The following is a 22,195-nucleotide window of genomic DNA, read 5'->3' on the forward strand; positions in this document are numbered from 1 at the left end:
TAAAAGACCCCAAAATAACTGTAAGGATAAAAAAATGACCCAACATAAAACATTTTTAAATGACCAAAACACTACAAAAAGTAGTGAAGAAATTACCAAAAAGAACTATGTCAATAAAACAAATACCCCAAAATAACAAAAAAAAACCAAATCTATATATATATATATAACCCAAACTAACTGTAAACAGAAATAAGTACAAAGAAAAACAATAACAAAACATATGGAATGTGTGGAATATGATTAATTAGCAATAGACTTTACACCTATTTTATCGGGCTGATCAGTATCGGCCGATATTTAGCATTTTATGCTGATCGGCTGATCGGCTTTAATGTCATAATTCGCCGATCCAATCAATGATGTCATTGATCGGCTCTGCAAAAGAAATTGACTCCACGTGCACAGTATATTTGAATCCAAAAGCTAGTTTATTTTTAGCCTTGTCGCGTGTCTTTTGACGTAGAACTGTAAATATCTGACGGCCAATGAGGTAATTAAAAAAATAATAATAATTTTAAAAAACATGTCGGCGGTGTGGGACAGACAGCACGTCTGAGACAGGCAACACGTAATGCCTGGATCAAACTACAAGACAAATTTGCTATTTCACAATTGCACTGTCAGACTACTGCAATAAAATCTTGTATTCCGATAACAGCGCATCACGTTTTTTACGATCATTGTGCTTTATCTTGTCAACTCAAATGCGACCGGATAAACTCGTTACAGTGGCGACGTCAACAAAAGTGGAGCACGCCGACGGTATTGTAAGGACAAAATGGGGAAAAACGTGTGTTGATGGTCACCGGTGCTCAAGACAGAAGAGGACGTTCGTTTAAGGCTTGCTTGAGGTATGTTCACATACTTTGAATACGATACAGCTCGCAAGCAGCCAATAAAATGTTATGTAGCCTAGCAAGCTAGTGGTAGCCCGAACGGTTGGACGTAAACATGCCGCCGGTCTGTCGAATCATGCTCTAAAGTTTCGGTGTGGGTGAAGTCATTTAATTAAAAATAATTTAATTACAGTAAGTTATCACCCATTATTTCTGTCATGTAATGTCGGTTTGACCAGACTGATTAGAATACACGATCTGACTAGAGTAGTGATTTCCAACCTTTATGGAGCCAAGGAACGTATTTTACAATTGAAAAATCTCACGGAATACCAACAAACCAATATGTCACAAAACGTGGATACATTAATTACTGTATTTACTTCCTGCCATCTAATAGAAGACCATTCATTTGTTGTCTGTCACTATGCGTCACTGGCATAAATAGAAGAACAAAGATAAATTATTTATTGTAAATATAAATTTTTGAGCAATTAAGTACACAAGTATATACAGTAAATGAATAGGTCATTTCAATAGACAAATTACTCCATCTTGTGATCGGATCGGTGATCGCTTATCGTTTTTTTAAACTCGCTGATCGGTGATCAGCCCCAAAAATCCTGATTGTGTAAAGCCTAATTAGCAGTATTATATTTGAGTGAAACCTATGCCATGTTCAATAAAAATGTGTGTTTTTGAACAATATTTAATCAAAATAAAGCACATTTTCATCAAAACTGCAAGACGTAATGGCATAATCAAGTATGAGTAATCGGAATCGGAGAGTACTCAAATGTAGGTACTTATACTCTGTATGAAAAAAGTGGTATCTGTGCATCCCTACGTAAAGAGAGTTTTTTATATTTAAAAGAACATTTGCGCCAAGAATGTGGCTTTGCCTTAGTAAAACAAATATTTCAGTTATGTAATGCAATAAGGACAATAATAATGGGGAAAAAATGACGGGCTAGAGGGTGAGCGTTCCGATATTTTGCTTTATTAAAGTCTTGCAGTAGTGCCAGTGAATATTGTGCGTGGTGGCGTGGTGCTCCCAAAACTGTCTCAACAATAACAAGAGCAGTTTCACAGCACGGGAGAAAGAAAGCGTCTGTTTCTCCGTCTAGACAGACATTACTGATAATCTGTCCGCAAACCAACCAAGCAAGGGGCTCGGGTGCAAAGTGGACACAGCTGTTTAAAGCAGGTTAATTTTAACTGTAATCGCCACTAAATCCCCCCTCCTTCCCCTCTCCCAACACACACACAAAACCCGCTGGTCTCGGTGGCTGCAAATGCAAATGCTGTTAACAGCAAGCAGCCACTAGAGGGAAGCCACCACTGGGGCACATGACTTCTGGGATTATGTCAATCGATAGTTACTAATGGACAGCGCCACGGCTACACAGGTCACAGCTGCTGGAAATGACCTCAACAAGCTCACATGCCGGAGCAGGTGCAGTCCGAACGTGTGTGCCCGAGTGACACAGATGAGGGGAGGCGGGTGGTCTGCCATAGTGTATCCTTAAATTGTCCAAGACAAAGTTAAACAGCAAAAATGCACCACTCTCGCCTTCACCCTGTTCTGATAAAAGCGGCCCACCTGACCATGCATGCCACAAATTATGAATGCATTTGTGTGTGTGTGTGTGTGTGTGTGTGTGTGCGCGCGCGCGTTGCAGAACAACCACGTGTCATCACCCCATGTGAGTCTCAGGCGCAAACAATTAGCCACACCGCTTCTCTTCACACCTGCGCTCGAAAAGCAGGCAAAATCAACCATACTTCATCGAAAAAAAACGTCCTATTTTGACTTTGCCATGCAATTAAATCCAAAATACGCTGCTTATTTAAAATAAATATTTGTAACAATCAATCAATTTAGACTCACACTGTGATGATCTGCTCAGCTCAAGTTCAGTCTCAAGTGGCAAAAAAATATCCTGATGTAAATGTCTCGCAAGTGCTATAAAAGCGGAGAAAAGTGGATACGAACAACTGTATCCCATTGACAGTCACATTTTTACTTTGTCATTCTGTGGATCTTATCTAATTTAATATTTGAACGAAAATAACTTACAATTGCTAAAACAAAAATAAACAATGAATCAATTTCAATAACATTCATCCTAATTTAGGTGTCAAATAAAGGGAATAGGAGGTTGCCAGATGTTGTGGACATCTGGAAAGGTGGGGGGTTCATCATCTGCATAACGAGGTCAGAAGTTGGCTCGAGAAGGCGGCCGTGACACAAATTCCCTCACACACACGCTCCACTTAGCTCCCGTACGCGTCATCCGCCGTTTAGCATCCACGGCAAACGCCTGACCGATTTTTCCGGAGCGGGGAAAACGCAATCGTGACACGCGAGTGCCGGAATCTCGGGATGTTGTTGAATGATTTAACGCTGAGGCGGTATCACTAATTTATCCTGCGAGATGAAGCCATCCGGAGCAGCCGGGCCTCGCCGCTTCCTGAGCAATTTTGTATCCCAAACAAGCCATCGGGAAAAAAGAGTTGCTGGTGTGTGAAGTGGAAAGATAATGACGGAAACAACCACATTCCAAAAAAATCTGCACTTCTTAAGAGGGAAGTTAAGGTTCCACATTAAGCTAACAAGCGGGGCATGTCCCTACCCATGCAACTTGGCAGTATTTTCCCCAATTTTGTAGCAACTACAACTAGTTTCAGCTAGAATGATTATAGGTGAAAGGTTAAGGTTGAAAAAAGACGCGTTGGTTAGACAACAATGGTCAGAAAGATGTGCAAAAAGGTGCACTTGAACACACCACAAGAACTTCAATTACCTGGAATGCCAACAACAATACTGACCTAAAAATTACCTAAAATTTCAAGCTAAATTTCCAGCGAACATCAAACAAAAATTCCAAATGCAAACAAATAAAGTTATTTGCCAGAAAAAAAGAGGAAAACATTTTAACAACTAAATAAATGAAATTCTGACAGAAAACTAGTGCTCTGCGGTCCTGCAAGAATTGGTATTGATCCGATACCAAGTAAATACAGTGCCATTATCGTTGATACCAATATTTTTTAAAATAATTACGGCTGACGCATTATCAAATTGTAAAATTGGGATGAATTTTGTTTGCCGAAAACTAGAGGTGTGCACTATGGCAAGATTCTGTATCGATCTGATACCACGTAAAAACAGGGCCAGTAGTGCATGTAAATACAGGGCAGTATAGCCGATAGACAAAGTACTGATACCAATACTTTTTAATAATTAAGGCAGATGCATCATCAAATCGCTAAATCTGATGGACTGACTGAGCAGTGAGAGGCGGGGTAAAACACCACGAACTGGTCGCCAGTCAATCGCAAGGCAACTATAGACAAACGACCATTGACATTCACATTCAGACCTAGGGACTAGCACGCATGGTTTGGAATGTGGGAGGAAGCCAGAGTACCCGGAGAAAACCCATGCAAGCATGGGGAGAACAACAGCAGATTGCTCACCAGAAGGCTGGAGTAGAGATTCAAACCCCACACATCCAAACTCTGAGGCAGATGTGCTCAGTGCTAACCACTGCCGCAACGTGCCGCCGGGGTGTTGAAGTTGACCCGAAATTTAGCTGGTTTCTAAGTTGTATCACGCAACAAGTTTAACACCCAAGACTCACTTGTCCACGCCCCTTCTTGTTGAAAGTAGTTGTCATCTAATTACCTCAATGTGACAAGCCGCCACTGCTACAGTTTGTGAACGCATGGGAATGTCCTGCTTTGGTGAGGTCTGTCTGAAAGGCAGGCATGTGCCAATTCGTGGCTACAGACAACCATTCCCAATGCAGAGTGTAGCACTACACCATCAGTGACCATACGGTGGCAACTCATCGAGGAAAGTCACAGCTGATTCATTTAGCAACGTTTGCTTTTCAGCAGCTCTATGTCCTGCGACGACGACAGCATTTGGAAAGGAGAGAGCGCGCCACCCCGACCCCCGCTGCGCCCAATCCCGCCGGCCGGGCGACCACAGCCGCTGGGAGCAATCAGGAGTGGTCATGTCTGAGCTGCAGTCATAGCCCTCCTCCCTCCATCCGTCCTACTCCTCCTCCATCTCTTAACCCACCTCACTTCTGCATCTGGGCGAAGGCCAGCCACACTCCCGCACCCAGAGGTCCGCATGTATAAAATTAGCTCATCTCCGCTTCTATGTAATTACACCAGCGAAATTATAAGTTTGGAGCTAAGCGGTGACGTCGCTCGGACGGACAAGAACGGAGCGTGTCCAGCGAGGATGGAGACACAGTGTTTATTAGAGCGAGCGACATGGGCTGCCTGGAGTTTCCATTTGAGCTCATCTGGTTTCTGCATTCCTGCCATGCATCAGCGCTCCGAAGTGGTCAAGAGGCGGTGCGCCGAGGCCATTTAAGCAGTTCTCAAAGAGCATGTTTAACGCACTCAAAATTCCAACCGGTACGAATGAGCGTGAAGTGGTTCCCAAATCCATCTGGTTCATCTTCTGAAAAAGACTCGCGAGTCCTAATTCCTATCCCAATTGTCCCCTCTCGTGACTCGATGGGATCACAGTAGCTCATTTGAAGGTTTCCGGAGAAGCAGACTGTGCCCCCTGTGATCATTCAGAAGACATAAATCGATTGCAACAGCAGTCTGGAGGTTGATAAATCAGATCTCCCAGTGCATCTGATCAGGGTGTGATCGAATATAGCGAGCTCGAGGCCCTGACGCGACATCGAGCGGTGAGCTGGCCTCTGCGGCGCCTAATTCAGATTGTCAAGATTTCGAGTTCTTCGGGATGAAGACATTGCATTGTTTTACCTACCATCTTTAGACCAAACATCCACAGTGTGTTCCTCTCAAACAAATTAAAAGAATCCCTGAAGGCTTCTAGATGGCAGTGATCATGCCTATCTAAAGATCACCAGAGTTTTAATGCAGTAATCCTCATAAAATGACATAACACTCTGCTCACTTTTGAGGAATCTGTTAGCTGCCAATGCTATTGCTTAACAGACCAGTTGATTTGGTCCGCACCAATGTTGTTCTGGTGTGTTCGGATCCATTCAATTGAACCGCATCATGGGGGGAGGCAAATAGAATGCCATTAAAAAAAAATCAGTGGTGTTTACTTTAAACGTACAGTGGTACTTGATTTACAACTGCACTAACTTACGAGATTTCCAAGTTGCGAGCCGTCGCTTGATCGATTTTTTCACTTTGAGTTGCGAGGCATAATTCAAGATATGAGCTAGGTTCAGAGACGCTGTCGCAACATCTGCCAAGCATCCCACGTCTAACTCTTACTTTGAGATAAGAGTAAATTGTGTTACGAGCTCAGCAATGAAACTAATTAAACGCTTTGTAAATAAGAGCCAGATCAGGTACCGTACCTCAATTGCCCACATTGTAAATAAGAGCCAGATCAGGTACCGTACTACAATGTATTATGGTAAACCGGACTGGATTTATAAGTGAAAACGTATCTTATGTCTTACAGTATGTCGGACTGAGGCCAAAGAGTCTTGTGGGGACAAGACAAGATGTTGATCCAAGAGGCAATGATCTTTGCTGGTGTAATGTAATGAAGATCTTCATATGCCTCGTCGGTCCGAATTAGCTGTCGTTTAGCACAGGTATTAGGACAAACCGCCCACAGACATAAACTGTCCTCTGTGGTGCCATGACTGGATTCATCCCTCGAGGGACGACTCATTCCGCATACACTGGGTGCCGACTGCAGGGGCAGGATTTGTATTGAGGATTTGTAAGAAACAAACCTTTTAAGGAGCAGAGGAGCATGGCAACCGCTTTACGGGCAAAGTTAGCCTCTTACAAGCAAATGAATCTGAACTAAAATGCCGGAATGTGCACACAGACGGGAGGAAACCGCAGCACTGGAAGGGAGAAGACCAAAGAAGGCAAACGTAATGGGAGATCAAAGCTGGAAGTCAAAGGGAGAAAGTCGGCGAGGTGGAGCATTAAATCCATCCACTTGGCTTCTTTCTTAAGGCGTATTTGCAGTAAACAACTTGCCAAGCTGCCAACATGCTTGTGAGAGTAGCCCCCTACTAATATGGCTCACCGGAGGAATTGACATTGGGAACATTCTGGCCCACTTTAAAGGGCATTGTGGTCAAATTTGAACACCTGGTCCACTTTGGGGATATTCTGGTCCCACTTTAGAAACATTCTGGTCCACTTTGAGGACACTCTGGTCCAACTTAAACATCTTGTATACTTGGGGAAGATTCTGGTCCTTATTTATTAAAAGAAATTTGCAGAGTATCGTTGAAATGACACGTCTGTAGGCGAACACCAAACTGAAAAGGGCACAAACAATATAATGTGAGCACTTTGGTGAACCTAAACAAAGGCGGCATTGTGATGCAGCTGCTCGTGCTAGCTCCTCTGTGGCTTTTTGTTAGCTTCCTGTTAATCTCCATCCCATGACTCTGACTGTCAAAACACTGCAAAGAACAACAACAACAACAGAACAAATTGTATCCTCTCTTTACTTCAGGACTTCAGCGATCTTGCAGCACAACCTCCCAACCTGTTCAATTAGTGTTTGTGGGCCTCATTCTCCCGCCATGACTCGTTGGGATTCTCTTCATTCCCTCTTCCTCTTCATCCTCCTCTGCTGACATTCCAGTTTAGACCGTGATGTTCCGAAAAAGCCTGGAAGGAGATTTCAAGCTCATTTGGTGCAATGTAACCATGATGCTGAGGTGAAGAAAGTCCAGACGTCTTCTTCTTAGAGACAGAAGGTCAGAATGACCATAAGGGACCAGTATGTCCTCAAAGTAGACCAGAATGTCCTCACAGTGGACCATAATGATCCTAAGGTGAACCAACACCCTGAAGTGGACCAAAATATCCTCAAAGTGAACCGATGTCCTAATATGATACAATATGTCCCTACAGTAGACCAAAATGTTCCCAAAGTGGACCAGAATCTCTTTTTAACAGACCAGAAAGTCCTCAAAGGTGGACAACAATGCCCCCAAAGGAGACCAGACTGTTCTCAAAGTGAATCAGAACGTTCCAAAATAGGACCGAAACATCCTCACAGTGCACAAAAATGTCCTCAAAGTGGACAACAACACTATCCCCAAAAGGAGACCACAATGTTCCCGAAGGAGACAAAAATGTTCACAAAATAAACCAGAATGTTCCCAAAGAGAACCAGAATCAGGAATGGGTACCCCACTTCACCACAGCAACAGCGGGGTGCCCTCCTGCCTCTTCAGCAGGTGGGGGAGGTGGAGGGTAAGGCTGGCTTCAGAGCGATACAAACACACACACACACACACACACACACACACACACGATGCAACAGTGGAGTCCACGCTTCCAAACAAGACCAAACCTGTTCTCCTTTCCGGAATATGTCGAATATCATCATCTCTCCAGCACGTCGGCGACTAGAACAAATGAGGAAATGTTATTTTTTTCGCAAGACTTCTACTGGAAAAAACATCTAGCTGATGAACCGATAAGCGCTCATTCACAGGTTCCCCAAGCCGCACAACAACAATGGCCGCTCGCCGCGAGTCAACAAGGTCGATGACGACGGATGTCCTTCGGCACGACCGCGTCGCCAGCTGGTGTCAAGGACCTCCCCGTGCAAACACCCCAAACCAAGCACAATAACAGAGCTGCAAACATACTGTGTGTGTGTTCCATGGCCATAAATAATATCTATCCATTCAATGCTTTATTTAAGTAGTGTCTTATGGAGCGTGGTCCTTTATATGAACACATCCATCCAAACCAAGGCCTGGCGGGCTGGATCAATAGAAGCTTTTTGCAGCCAAACGTTGGCGAGCAGGGCGTGGCTGAAGCCAGTAATGCTGCACTGATGCCGCATAGGAGCACGGATGACTGGAAGCCAGGGAGTGCTTTTATGGACGTCTCAGTCCAGATCCTCTCTCACGTCGGGAAAGATTCTCTTAACAACATGAAATTTGGTAGTCATGTCTATCATTAGGAGACCCACGAAAAAGTCTCAAGTAGCCATCGTTGATAAGGACTCTGCCATTTTGCTTTGAAGCTGCCACTTTAGGCTCATTTTCCAGGCGGCCTTTGATGACTTTTGACTGATGAAAAACTCTCGTAATAACTTGAAATTTGGGACCCTGAAGCCAGCTTGACTTAGCAACATGAAATTTAATAGCCATGAGTAGACCCACAAAACGTTTCAAGAAGCCACGCCTGAAAAGACACTGCAAGTCTGCCATTTTGATTTTAAGCTCATTTGACATTTCCAGGGGTCTTAAAAGATGAACATGTCATAGAGTGGAAATGAACTGATGCGAGCATTCTCATGTTTGATTGTTGCCAGATTTGAACCATGTATATGGGTGCCAAACTCATTTTCATCACAGGCCACATCATAGTTATGGTTTCCCTCAGAGACACGTTATGAATGTACATATGTAAATGCATAATCACTTCATCATTTGTTAATAATGAACAATAATAATAACAATACTGATTTAAAAGCAAAAAAAATAAAATAATAATAAAGGCGGGCCTTATTTTTCATGATTTAAGAGGCATTACAAAATATATATCGTTTATTGTGGTAGTTTTTGGGACAATATATTGTCTTTAAAAAACTGTTGTCGTGACAGACCTAGTGGGCCACAAAAAAATATGTGGCAGGCTGAATCGGGCATTCTGGCCTTGAGTGTGCCACGTGTACTAGGCACATTTGAGTTTTCCTCATTTTGTGTGGGCGAAGCACAAAGGGCAAGTTTGGTGATTCGCCATACAACATTAAACTCTTGTCATAACTTGTGCATGTTTTTCATTCAGCTCCTGAAGCTCATTTCTTTTAGCAAGATGAAATTTAATAGACATGTCCATCATGACAAGAAAGCACACAAAAAAAATCTCAAGCCATGCCTGAAAAGACAGGAAGTCAGCCATTTTGGTGTGAAGCTGCCATTTTTGGGTGATTTTGGCCATTTCAAAGCGTCCTAAAAAAGGAACTTGTCCTTGAGATTTTGTCCAATTGCTACCAAATTTGAAGCACGTATGATTCTTGGGGAAAAGGGATTCTGCCCCCAAAACCAGAGGCTCATCTTGCCCATTTCCATGAGTCCTTAAAAGTCAAACTCCATGAAATTTTCTCCGACTCTGACCAACTTCAAACTGCATGTACTAGATGAAACACCTAAAGGGTCACACTAAATTGATAAATTGATTTCAGTTTCCATCATTGCGTATGGGTTAGACGGTGAAGCTTGATGATTCATAACCCCAAAAAAAACTCTATTAAATAAGCTCCACAAATGTCTTCTGTGTGAATTCTCAACAGAGTCTTATAGTGATTACTGTCAATTACCGAGGCAAGATCCATATCAATTTTGAATGACGTTTATTAATAGTGTGTGTGTGTGTGTGTGTGTGTGTGTGAGAGCATGGACAAAATGACAACTGTAAACACTTCTCACAACCTTGCACCTCCGTCACCTTCCCACCACTACATCACACTCGCATTCCTGCACGAGACAGCAGGGTGTGTGCGTTAACGCTTGTAGCATTCACACACCCAAACACAAAGAGTCCACATTTACATAAACTTGTCACAACACAGCATAATCAGCAGTATTCCATCTTTACTGGGTTCTGTGTGAAAGGCCCAGGCAAGACAAATACTGCAATTTTGCAGTGTCTCTGCTTGAAAGAGGCTAACGAATGTCAGTCATTGTCTGGACGTAAGTGTATGTGTACCAGAAGAAGTAATTCCTCAAAATGGACCAGAATGTCGTTGCTGTAGACCAGAACGTTTAATAACGGACGAGCAAGTTCCTGAATTGGACCAATTTGGTCAAACGTGGACCAATGTACTGTGCAGTGGACCTCAATGTGGACTGAAATCTTCCCAAAGTAGCCCAGAAAGCCCACAAAGAGGACTAGAATACTCTTACAGAAGACCAGAATGTCCAAAATTTGAACCAGAATGTCTTTAAAGTGAACCTGAAAATTCCTAAATTAGACCAGAATGTCTTCAAAGTGGACCAGTCTAGAATGTTCCTGAAGTGGACCAAAAGGTCCTCCAAGCGGACACCAATATCAAAGTAAAAAAACAAATTATTCAAAGTCAAACATGATGTTTTCAAATTGGACCAAAATTACCCTGAAGCAAAACAAAAATGTCCACAAAGTGAACCAGAAATGTTCCTAAAGTGATTCAGATTGTCTGGAAAATGAACTTCGACGTCTTTACCATGAATTAGACTGTTCCTTAAGTGTACCAAAATGTCCACAAATTGGAACACGATGACTGTCATGGACTAGAATGTAAAAATGGAAAAGAAAGTTCCTAAACCCAAGACTAAAATGTCCCCAAAGTGGACCAATGCAAATAGTATGTTTATAGACAGTCCCTACAGCGACATCAGAAAGAAAATCACCTTGGCGAAAATGTTGATGGGACAGGAAGCGCAGCCATGGCTTTTGAATGTATTTTTTTCTTCTTATTTTTCCCCCAAAACTTGACAAAACCACTAAAGAGCTTCTCAAACAGCCGGAGGGAATAAGTGAGCATAACACACACGTGCCAGGGCTGGAAAAAAAACAATGACAGGAACTTAACAGAACATAAAAATACCAAAAAGGATGCTACACGACATCAAATGAGGAAATAAATAGTCACAAAACCATGACACCGCTCAGGCTTTCCAAACGTTGCGGGCTTTTTTCGGGGACAACAAACACACAAGTAGGTCTTGTGATGTTGACTGCATTGGTCACACTTTTCCCATCTTGTCATTTGCTGTGACGTCACCACCACATTTGGCTTTCTTCATCATTGCTTGAACGACTACTTGACGTCGTGTCGATGTAGCGTGTCATAGACGCAGAAACTAGGCCCTCGTCAGCCCGCCTCACCGCATCCCGACTCGGGACGTCCCGCTCGGACTGACAGGCAGCCAAGCCGAGTCCAGTGTGCCCTCCCTCCGCGCCATGTAGCATCGAGCCTCGGACAAAAGACTCGCCCAGTTCTCCCCTGGGTCCCTCCGGCCGCCGCTGCGTTCAAATGTCGTCGGACTTCCACATGAAAATGCGAAAACAAAAGCTTTGAAGCACAAAAATTGCCGTCTACGTGTTTAAGTAAACTGCTGTTAATCGGCTTAGGAATCACGTTCGGCTCGGACGCACTCCCACCGTTTACCTCCACCTCATCCTCCTCCACGCGCAACACAACATAACGCAACTGCGGCGTTCACTTACGTGCAGGTCGGAGGAGTAGGGAGGTATTCCAACAAGGCAGAAAGCAACTCCATTCATTGGGTGGCGGGAGACTGTCGGACAGCGGCCACGAGAGAGGGTCTACGTTCGCGGGGGTCTTCGTCACAACACGGAGAAGGTCGACTCGTAATCCCGCTTCCTTCTTCAGTGTCTCCCCCCCCCCACCTCCACCACCGCTACTTCTAAAACTACTTCCCCGCGACAATCCCCACTGTGTGTCTCTCTGGGCGGGCTGCCCCCTCCATTCCCATTCCCATTCCCACCCGCCCCTCCTTCTTCTACTACTTGTTTCTTCCTCTCCTTCGGTTGTTGTCCCAATCCATCAAGTTTGCCGCAAACAACACGGAAATACGCCGGAAGTTGGACACATCCGCCGTTCAAAGTAAACCACTATTTCCACAAATAGTGTTTTTTTTCCATTAACAGCGGCACTACAGGTACTACTAGTAATTATGTAACAATAATCACAGGTGGGTAGAGTAGCCAAAAATTGAACTCGAGAAACAAGTAAAAGTAAAAAGCAGGGCTTAAAATAATTGAGTATTCAGTTGAAAAAAAAACTAAATGTGAACATCCAATTATTGTTGACAAATTCATTCTGACCACATTTAATAAAACAAAAATTAAAAAAAACATTTTACACAGCGTCACCGACCCTCTTCCCCTTTCACGCGGAATACACTACAATTGGCAGTCATTCCGGGAAAAGTATTTTTAGTCAGGCAAGGGAAGCTTATTCATCAGCACAACAGGAAGCTCACCCCGCTGCCAAGTGACGTCGTGCAAGATGTCGTCAAACGCCGCCATCCTTCGAGTTTTCCAATGAAAGCGAGAGCAAATTAATAAGGGGAATAGGTCGAGGAGGCCCCAAGATGGAGGTCCATGTAGATGCCATTTAGCCATCAAAACCACTTTAAAAACTAGTCCTACTGCCAGTACTGTATTAATGATTCAATTAAAATGTATTGCACATAAAAGTTACATTAAAAAATGGTACCTAAATAAAAGTTTACAACAAACAGGTCTTAAAGATGAAATGCAATGGTATTGTAATGAAAAGTTAAAGACAACTGAATCGTATTTAGGTAGTGATTCTTTCACGTAGCACTAGAGGGAGCCAGTCTACCACTCCCATACTTGAAAACTTGTGGCTTTCCTATACTTTTGCACAGCGCTGTTTGTGCGGGTCAGTCGCTGACACGCAGCCTCAGGCCTCCTTTGCAACCGCCGTATGACGCCGATGTGAGGCGACACATCCTGAGCGTTGGACCCCCCTCGAGGGGGTGGTGGCCCTCCCTATACAGAGATGCCAAGAGGGCCGTTACGTAATCCCACGCTCAGCCTGACGCCGTAAACAAGCATCGTAGCGTTTGCGATTGCTCATGTGGGCAACTAATCATGTAGACCCGCCCCCTTTAAATTATAAGGGGAACTGGAGGGGTAGGCAGCCATGATAGTTAAATAAAATAAGTATTAATAAGTGTCATTTTATTTTTTTTAAATAAAATAGAATTTGAAACAGATAAATCAAATTGAATCATTAAAAATAATGTGATTTCATTCAATTTAATTTAATATTTTTTCAATAAAATTAAATAAATTGCGATCTAGTTTGAAAATTGAATAACATAAAATGGAAAAGAATATTGACATTTTAGTAACAAATAACAAAATAAAATGCATAATAACAGAGTCAGACTTGACAGCCAGCGTATGGGGCTTGAGCTGATATGCCCTCTTTAGAGTGCGTCGTCGCAATTTAAAAAAAGCCCCGCAACAGCGGACACACCCACATTTTTACATGCAAGCGAAAAGAACGGCCTGATTTTTTTGCGATTTTGAAGCCTCATCTTAGATACGTGCCGATTTTTTTTTTTTTTTTTTTAAATCAATCAAATTTGGCAGGGTTGTTAAGAACTCTTCTCGGTGGTGTGTCACCTTTACAAGACATTTATTTTCACTTTACAGGGACATTGCCTTTATTACACTTAATAATGGATTGTTTAACTCTATGTTCGTTGCGGGTTACAGCGATTAACTCATTCCAGGTTATTCTGAGGTTCCTATAAATGGGATCTGTTGCTACACGCACACAAATCCCCCGAAAACTTCCCCTTTCCTTTTGCCTTTCTTCTGAGAATGAAAACAAACCCAGTGGCTTAGTCATCCTTCCAGTAGCAACGCCGCCACTTTCCTGCCACTTCAGAGCGCCGTCACCACCGCACCTTTCACAGCTCCACTTCCTGTCCACTCTGTGCCGTCACTTCCTGCGGCGATGGGACAATGAAAGCGTTTGTCCCAGTCACTTTCAAGGAAGCGGTTTGTCTCTTTATCGCCGACAATATTTTCATCGCGCGACCTCTCAGACATAATGGACGATGCTTACTGGAAAGTAGATGCAGGCGCGCCCCATCTGGAAGAATACACCTGGAAAAAGTCTGAAAATATCACAGTGTGTGTGGGAGCTCATTTTGCAAGACTTCCTGTGCAGTATCGCCCTACTCTAACTACACTGCCCTGTGTTGTTTAATCATTTGTTTTATTCTTTTGTGTGCTTTGTGGACTTGTTGAAGGCCTGTGGAGAGTGATCCAGGAGTATGGGGTGCCGGACCCCTAGGTAAGGGCTGTTCGGTGCCCGTACAACCGGTGTCAGATTTTGGTCCGCATTGCCGGCAGTAAGTCGGATTCGTTTCCAGTGAGAGTTGGATTCCGCCAAGGATGCCCTTTGTCACCGATTCTGTTCATAAGGAATAAAACCTTTGTCTCGTTTTTGATGAATAATTTGGGATACTACGCTACTGTAGTTTAATGTTGATCACGACGGTGGTACTTAGTACTTGTTTTTAAACGCAGCACAGCTCCATCTCACTAGTAGCACAGTCCACTCACTTGCACATACAGTTTGTGTACTAGCTGCATGTTACACTCTTAAATGAGAAAAGTGATTTCCGTGCAATAAAAAACTAGTCAGAATGAAGCAGCAAAATAAAAAAGGGCACAACAACTGCTCACTTCCAGCTCATTGCAGAGGCCTACGTCTCGACTGTTTGTCATGAAAGACATCATCCCCCACTGTAGACACATGTGGGCGCAGTGCCAATATTGGCCACACGAGGGCGCAATGTAGAGCAACTAAAGCAAAGATAAGGGTGAGAAGATAGGGATGCAAAATGTGTTCCTCAACTAGTGGATGTTAGAATACTTAAAAAGATAATGAAGTACAACAGATGACTCAAATAAATATACATCATAGTCATATTTTCCCCTAATAAATAAGAAAATGGGCAAGACAGAGACGAGAAAGAGACAACCAAAAATACAAACTAAAAAAAAGGTACAAAACAAAAAACCCCAAAAAGATTTCTCTCACTTATCGAAATAATATCAGTAACAATCAAAACATATGCTTTAATAAAATAAAAATGAGTGTGATAATGATATTATATAAAACCATAAAAATATGTAACTATAAACCGACTATAAGCATACACTATGGTGATAATACAAAGTAGTAGTGGTCCCAGGCTGAAGTGATTGATTAAACCGATGAAGAGTCAAAATAAGATTATAAAAATAAAAAATTAAATTAAATCATTAAAATATAAATAGAAACGTATATATAGTGTATATTTATGTGTGTGAGTGTGTGTGTGTGTGTGTGAATAAAATAATAAACTGATGAAGGATAAAGATGAAACAAAAAAGATAATACAACAAAAATAAAAATATTACTGTACATACATTTATAAATGCAATAAGGAAATAACAAAATAAATAATAAAAATAAAAAGTAAAATACAAACTAAAAAAAGTAAACAACCGGGAGAAGAAATAGATAAAAAAAATAATGACTATTAAATGTAATAAAGTCAACAAATTCAATACAATTTAAAACAAGCTAAACTACAGTTAAGTAAAATTTTAAATAAAAAATATCTCTAACTGGATCTATTGATTTATAGAAATAAAATCAATAACAAAAAACAAATTTACATAAAAATCCTAATGATGATGATTAAATAAAAAACATAAGTAAGAAATACTAATAAATATATAAATCTAAATACATACAGAGCGTAGTTATTAAATAAAATAAAAAATATTAAATCAAAATAAAATGTGGCGGCACGGTGGACTGCTGGTTAGCACATCTGCCGGTTAGCACATCTGCCTCACAGTTCTGAGGACCGGGGTTCAAATCCCAACCGCACCTGTGTGGAGTTTGCATGTTCTCCATGTGTCTGTGGGGATTTTCCCCGGGCACTCCGGTTTCCTCCCACATCCCAAAAACATGCATGCTAGGTTGATTGAAGACTCTAAATTGCCCATAGGTGTGAATGCGTGCGCGAATGGTTGTTTGTTTATATGTGCCCTGCGATTGGCTCGCGACCAGTTCAGGGTGTACCCCGCCTCGCGCCCGAAGGTAGCTGGGATAGGCTCCAGCACACCCGCACAAATGCAATAAATAAAAAACAGTAGCTGCTTGCAACGTGCTGCATTTTTTCCGGGACAAATGCACTTACACACACGCATGCCCGCACACGCACGCACACACACATACATACACTATGGTGAGATACAAAGTAGTAGTGGTCCCAGGCTGAAGTGAACCAGGAGCAGTTTACTTCCTGGAGAGATGGGTGTCCTACTTTTCCGTCACGGGACAATCTGCCCATTGTGCGCGCCTCCAGGCATCCACCGCATTGGCCTTTGCCTGCATGCTAAGAACACGGATGCTGCACTGCACTTCACACGCTAAGCACGCATCACACACCCGCGCACTACAGTATAGTATAACAAATACATTTTCCCCATTAAAATCAATTGAAATGCCATTAATCCATTCCAGTCCCCATGTTTCTAATAACGATAAAAAAAACACTACTGTATATTGTAAAGTAGTAATTTAAAAACAATAAAAGCGGCGTAGTCGAAGCTCGCTCTTACCTCTGTATTTTCAACAATAATCGGACAGGAAGTGAGTGGGGGGTGTCCCAATACTTTTGTTCGTATCTAAAGATGCTGAAATTCTTACTGCTGTGAACAAAGCAAGAAGACATTCCAACAAATCCAAAGATGAGAGGCTTGGGAATTGATATGGGGCGCTGGGGGGGGGATGTCCTGTGTTGGTGGGGAGGGGGGTCAGATGACCACCTGTTCCACCATAAGGCGCACAAACGCACTCATTCTCCTTTAGCCTGCTCTCTCGCACACTTGTTCACATTCCGTCTCACTGACTCGGACATTTGCAACTCATTAGGAACATCTCCACTGCAGATGTTCACTCTCGAGCTATCCTGCTATGTGAAACACTACAGTGTGCATGCATTTTAGTCATACAGTGGTAGTGAGACAGCAGGTAAACTACTTGTCTCATAATCTTGTCGTGCTGATTTTAACCCTCCTGTTAGTATGTTTGTTAAACTGGTAGCAAACTAGTGTTATAGTGAGAAACTTATGTCAAACTGTTGAGAAAATGCTGCTAACCTAGTGCTAAACTAGTATTAAACAAGTACTAAAGTGGTGCTAATATGGCGCTAAACTGGTGCCAAACTAGTGAGAAACTGCTGCTACACCAGTGTTAAACTGGTGCTAATCGGCTGCTAAACTAGTGCCAAACTAGTGTTACACGAGTGAGAAACTGGTGCTAAACTCATCTTTGACATGGGAGAAACTGGTGCTAAACTAGTGTTAAACTAGTGTTAACCTAGTATAAAACTTGTGCTAATCTGGTGTCAAACTAGTGTTAAACTAGCAAGAAACTTCTGTTGAACCTGTTGCTCAACAAGTGCTAAGTGTTAACCATTGCCTCTCAAATGATATTACACGACTGTATGAAAATAAACGCCTCTCCTCCATGAAATACAAGAGAAGCTCACTGTTGCTACACGTGGTCAACCCCTCCAGGTCGACCATAATGACTATTGACCGAAAAAAGTGTGCTGACCCTAAGTGATGTTGATGTTTCAATCATCCCCTTGGCGGGTGATCCTTTTCCCACCGGCTCCAATCCAGAAGGAAGTGGCAGAAAGAGGGCGCTGGCCCTAATTCTGTTCCCGCCGCCCTCCTTAGCTCACTCGCCACCCTCGGAACTAGGTTAGCACGGATGCTTCAATCCTGTTCGTTTACTCGCTTCCTTTCAACGGCAAAATTTAAATTAGCTGCTCTAGCTCAGATTTGGTCTGATTTGGAGATAGTCTGTTCCAGTGTTGTAAAACCTGGTGCTAAACTGGTGTTAAATTAATGCTGACTAGTGCTAAACTAGTATAAAACTGGTGCTAGTCTAGTGATAGGTTGGTGCTGATCTGGTCCTAAACTGGTGTTAAACTGGTCTTAACTAGTGTTACACAAGGGTGAAACTGGTGCTAAACTAGTATCAAATTGGTCTTCATGGTGGTAAACTGTTGCTGAATAGATGTCAAACTGATGCTAAACTGGTGTTACACTAGTGTTGAACTGGTGCTAAACTCATGTTAAACTGGTACCAAACTAGTGCGACACTAATGTTAAATTGGTCTTCAACTGGTGCTAAACTAGTGTTAAACTAGCATTAAACTGGTGTTAGATTGGTTTTAAATTAATATAATGTTTAACTTGATAAACTGGTGCCAATGTTGTGCTAACGGAGTGTTAAACCAGTGTAAAATAGGTGCTAAACTGTACTAGATTAATTCCAAACAAGCGTAAGGCTAGTTTTAAACTGATGCTAAACAGGCCCTAAACTGGTGAAAACCAGTGCTAAACTGGTGTTAAACTAGTGTTAAAATGTAAAATGTCATTTTGTAGACACGTACAGTATTTTGACGTGTTATGATGCAACGTTTACATCAAGCTACGACAGTATAGCGCTAGCTCAGCTAACCAGCAAAGGTTTGTTTCTGTGTAAGTCTGTGGGAGTTCTGCCAGGTTACTATTTACACTCATGTCACTGAGTGTGTTTATACTAGTGTGTCATCTTCAATACCACACACTCAGAGGAGAAACACAAGGCTAAGATAAAGATGTAGTGGCCTTGCTGCTAAACAACAACAATAATCCTGAGTCACATGACCTACAGGAAGTGGTTTTACCATATTCGGCATTGACGTCGCTATTCTGTGCTCGAATGACAGCGGTCAGCAACTTATAAATAGCGTTTAGCTTCCTGTGCACTATATTGTCCTGTAAACTACACCATTATTGTATTGTTGGCATTTAAAACAATAGGACACAATATTAGGTACACCTGCACAAACTACAACAAGACCTGCATTTAAATAAAAACATTTTAAATCCATATTTGGATAGATAGGTAGAAGAATTTAACATTTGACGTGATCAATTAGTTGTGTTAGTGAGGAATGTTACGATTTCAGACTGTCACTGAAAGCAACACCTGACTCCTTCAGCAGATGGATTCACATCAAGCAACATTTTGTGGCATTGGCGCTATCATTTAAAAAAAAAAAAAAAAACATATTTACAATGTCAAGTGATGGATATAATATATTGTTTATATTTTTGCGGGGTGTTTTTCTTAAAAATAAAAACAAGTAATAGTTTGGCAACATATTTTCCAATGGACATCAAAAAATTAAAATTCTACAAAAAGTGCCATGACAGATGTTTCACATAAAAATGAAAAAAAGCAACATATTGGCAATGTCCTTTACAGTAGACAGCAAAAAAATCTTGAAAAAGAAATCTGTAAAATATACATTTACAGATCAAGTGAGTACATTCTTTGTTGTGCATTTGTTTTGCATCAAAATAAAAACAAGGAAAAATGTGGAAGACATGTTCCACTGGACTGCAAAAAATATCACAAAAATTCTACAAAAAAAAAAAATGCATTGACAGATGTAGCAGTGTACTTTAGTGCCTTGAGCTACAAGTTAATTTGTTCTGTGACCACGCTCTTAACTCAAAACACACTCAAATATCTTTCCTTATTTTAATTAACGGAAATGCCATTCATCCGTTCCATGCTCGCCCCAAACAAAAAACAATGTGTTTGTTTTTAATAAGGAAAAATAGTACTCTATAATATTGTACTGTATTAAAAAAAAAAGAGAGAAATGGCATCATTAATTAGAATGCAGACAAGCAGTTTGTGCATCATGATTTCATGCTGCAATTCATTTCATTGGGCTGCTTCTTTTGCTGTGCAGCCTTGGCCACCGGAAGGCAGTATAATATACTCATGGAGCTACAAATGAAGAAGAATAGTACTATTACTACTACTGCACTGCGATTGGCTGGCGACCAATTCAGGGTGCACCCCGCCTCTCGCCCGAAGATAGCTGGGATAGGCTCCAGCACCTCCGTGACCCTAGTGAGGATAAGCGGTACAGAAAATGGATGGATTACTACTACTGCAGTCAGTGACAGAGTAAAAGTCAAATTTCATAGAGGATAAAGTATATATGCCTGCGAGTATTGTTAGATTATCTGTCTACGTGTGTTGCTCCACTGTTTGTGTTCAAATAGGCATTGCATTTAAAATCAGTACTATCGATGCTAATCCTTAGCATGTCAGTGATGTTTTCCATTATTTTAGCATCAAGCTAGTGGGCCATTCTTAAGGCAACATTATTTGTTTGTTTTAACTGCCCAAGGTGCAATCCTCTTTATGTTATGTTAAGTTTGAAAGTAAACTTCAACTGGGAGCGGCATTAAACAGCTTGAAGCCTCTTTTCTGAAAATGTGTTCACTATTTGGCAAATTGCTGCTTCATTGTGAAGTGAGTTGAATTGAGTTCCATGCCAACATACAGCGCTCATATCTCAAGTCCAAGCAACAAATAATAATTTAAAAAAATAAATAAAATTGGCCGAACGACAGCTCGTATCCTGAGAAGCTCATAAGTCGTGTCACTCGTACCTCAAGGCACCACTGTATAATATATTTGTGTTTGTTTCGGATAAAACTAAGAGACCAGCAAAATTTTGGCCACACGTGCTTTCCACGGAACAGTAACATGCAGCATTGTGTTTTTGAAGGCTCCTCTATTGGCTCTCATTAGAGTGAGCAGGTGTACCTAATTAACTGACCAGATAGTATATTGCGTGTAACACACACACACACACACACACACACACACACACACACAGGGCAGCATGACACCATTTCTACTCAAGTGAGGGTTACGGGGCACCCTGACCAAGTCGGGAGAGTGGGACCACCGGCATGAACTGAAGGTCCCGTGTCAGGGCGTGTCGCCCCCACGCCACCCCGCTTCCGGGCGGGATGCGGGATGAGGTCATCAATGAGAAGTGAAGGAGGGAAGTGGTTCCCTATGGAGGAACCAGAAGATGCCGAGTACACACTTGTTTAAAAGGTTGCGTTCCCTCTGTAAGCGACGCCAGAGGACGGAATTGGAGCCCAGCGGCGATGTCATGCCAAGCGTTGCGAGGGAACCCATCCCTTCCCTTCCTTCCCTTTCCCCTTTTGCATCCTCACCTGCTCCATGATTTTCAGCGCGCCTTCTCCCTCCTCCCGATCCCGGCCATGGCGGCCCCCGACACTCCCGGGATTCTTCCTCTTCTTTCCCGTGCGGTATTCCCAACAACTCTCCTCCTGGGATCCACGCTTTATCCAAGGTTTATCTCGTCTCCAGATGGGAATCGTCGCCACGGGGGAAAAAAAATACTCCCGCTCTCTTCCGTCGTCCACACACACATTTCTGTGTGTCCCTTCCCTTTGCTCTTTGCCCCCCTCCCCCCTCCCCCTTTCCCGCTGCAGTGGGTTAGAGAAGCCAATCACAGGGGAGCAGCGGGAAGGGCGGCCGCCTCGTGATTGGCCGGGGCCTGGACCTATGACTCTCCACCCAGCTGTCCCTCTCACGCTTCCCTAAAAACCTCTGTTGCCATTGACGACAGCAGCCGACACGCTATTGGATGAATTTACAAGCCCCGCCCCTTAATTATAGAGCGTAAGAGTAAGGGTGGGGTCATTTGAGGAGAGCATGTCGGGACGTGTAGTCCTCTTTTGTGGAGGGAGGCCGGACATTCTTGGTGAGCGCAGTGGGGGTAAAGCCACACATCCTTCCCAGGGAAACTCCCACCAAGCAAATAACAGGAACTCCACAAGTGAAGGCTGGAGTGCGACAACACTCACACTCAAGGTTT

At 42.5% G+C, this 22,195-nt stretch overlaps 1 protein-coding gene across 2 annotated transcripts in view; it reads right to left on the reverse strand.

The window, feature by feature from the left end:
- Window positions 1–21,753, reverse strand: part of arhgap23a (Rho GTPase activating protein 23a) — a 65,168-nt gene extending 43,415 nt beyond the window's left edge. The window contains exon 1 of one of the 2 annotated variants that reach the window (XM_061699713.1): window positions 21,528–21,753. In XM_061699713.1, coding sequence (XP_061555697.1) covers window positions 21,528–21,536 — 9 coding nt within the window. In that variant the 5' untranslated portion in view covers window positions 21,537–21,753. Of the gene's footprint in view, window positions 1–12,068; window positions 12,273–21,527 lie in introns of those variants that run through there. The other variant, XM_061699712.1, reaches the window with a different exon arrangement.
- Between the last annotated feature and the right edge of the window lie 442 nt (window positions 21,754–22,195).

Source organism: Phycodurus eques, chromosome 16 (assembly GCF_024500275.1).
Source record: "Phycodurus eques isolate BA_2022a chromosome 16, UOR_Pequ_1.1, whole genome shotgun sequence".
NCBI classification, from domain to species: domain Eukaryota; kingdom Metazoa; phylum Chordata; class Actinopteri; order Syngnathiformes; family Syngnathidae; genus Phycodurus; species Phycodurus eques.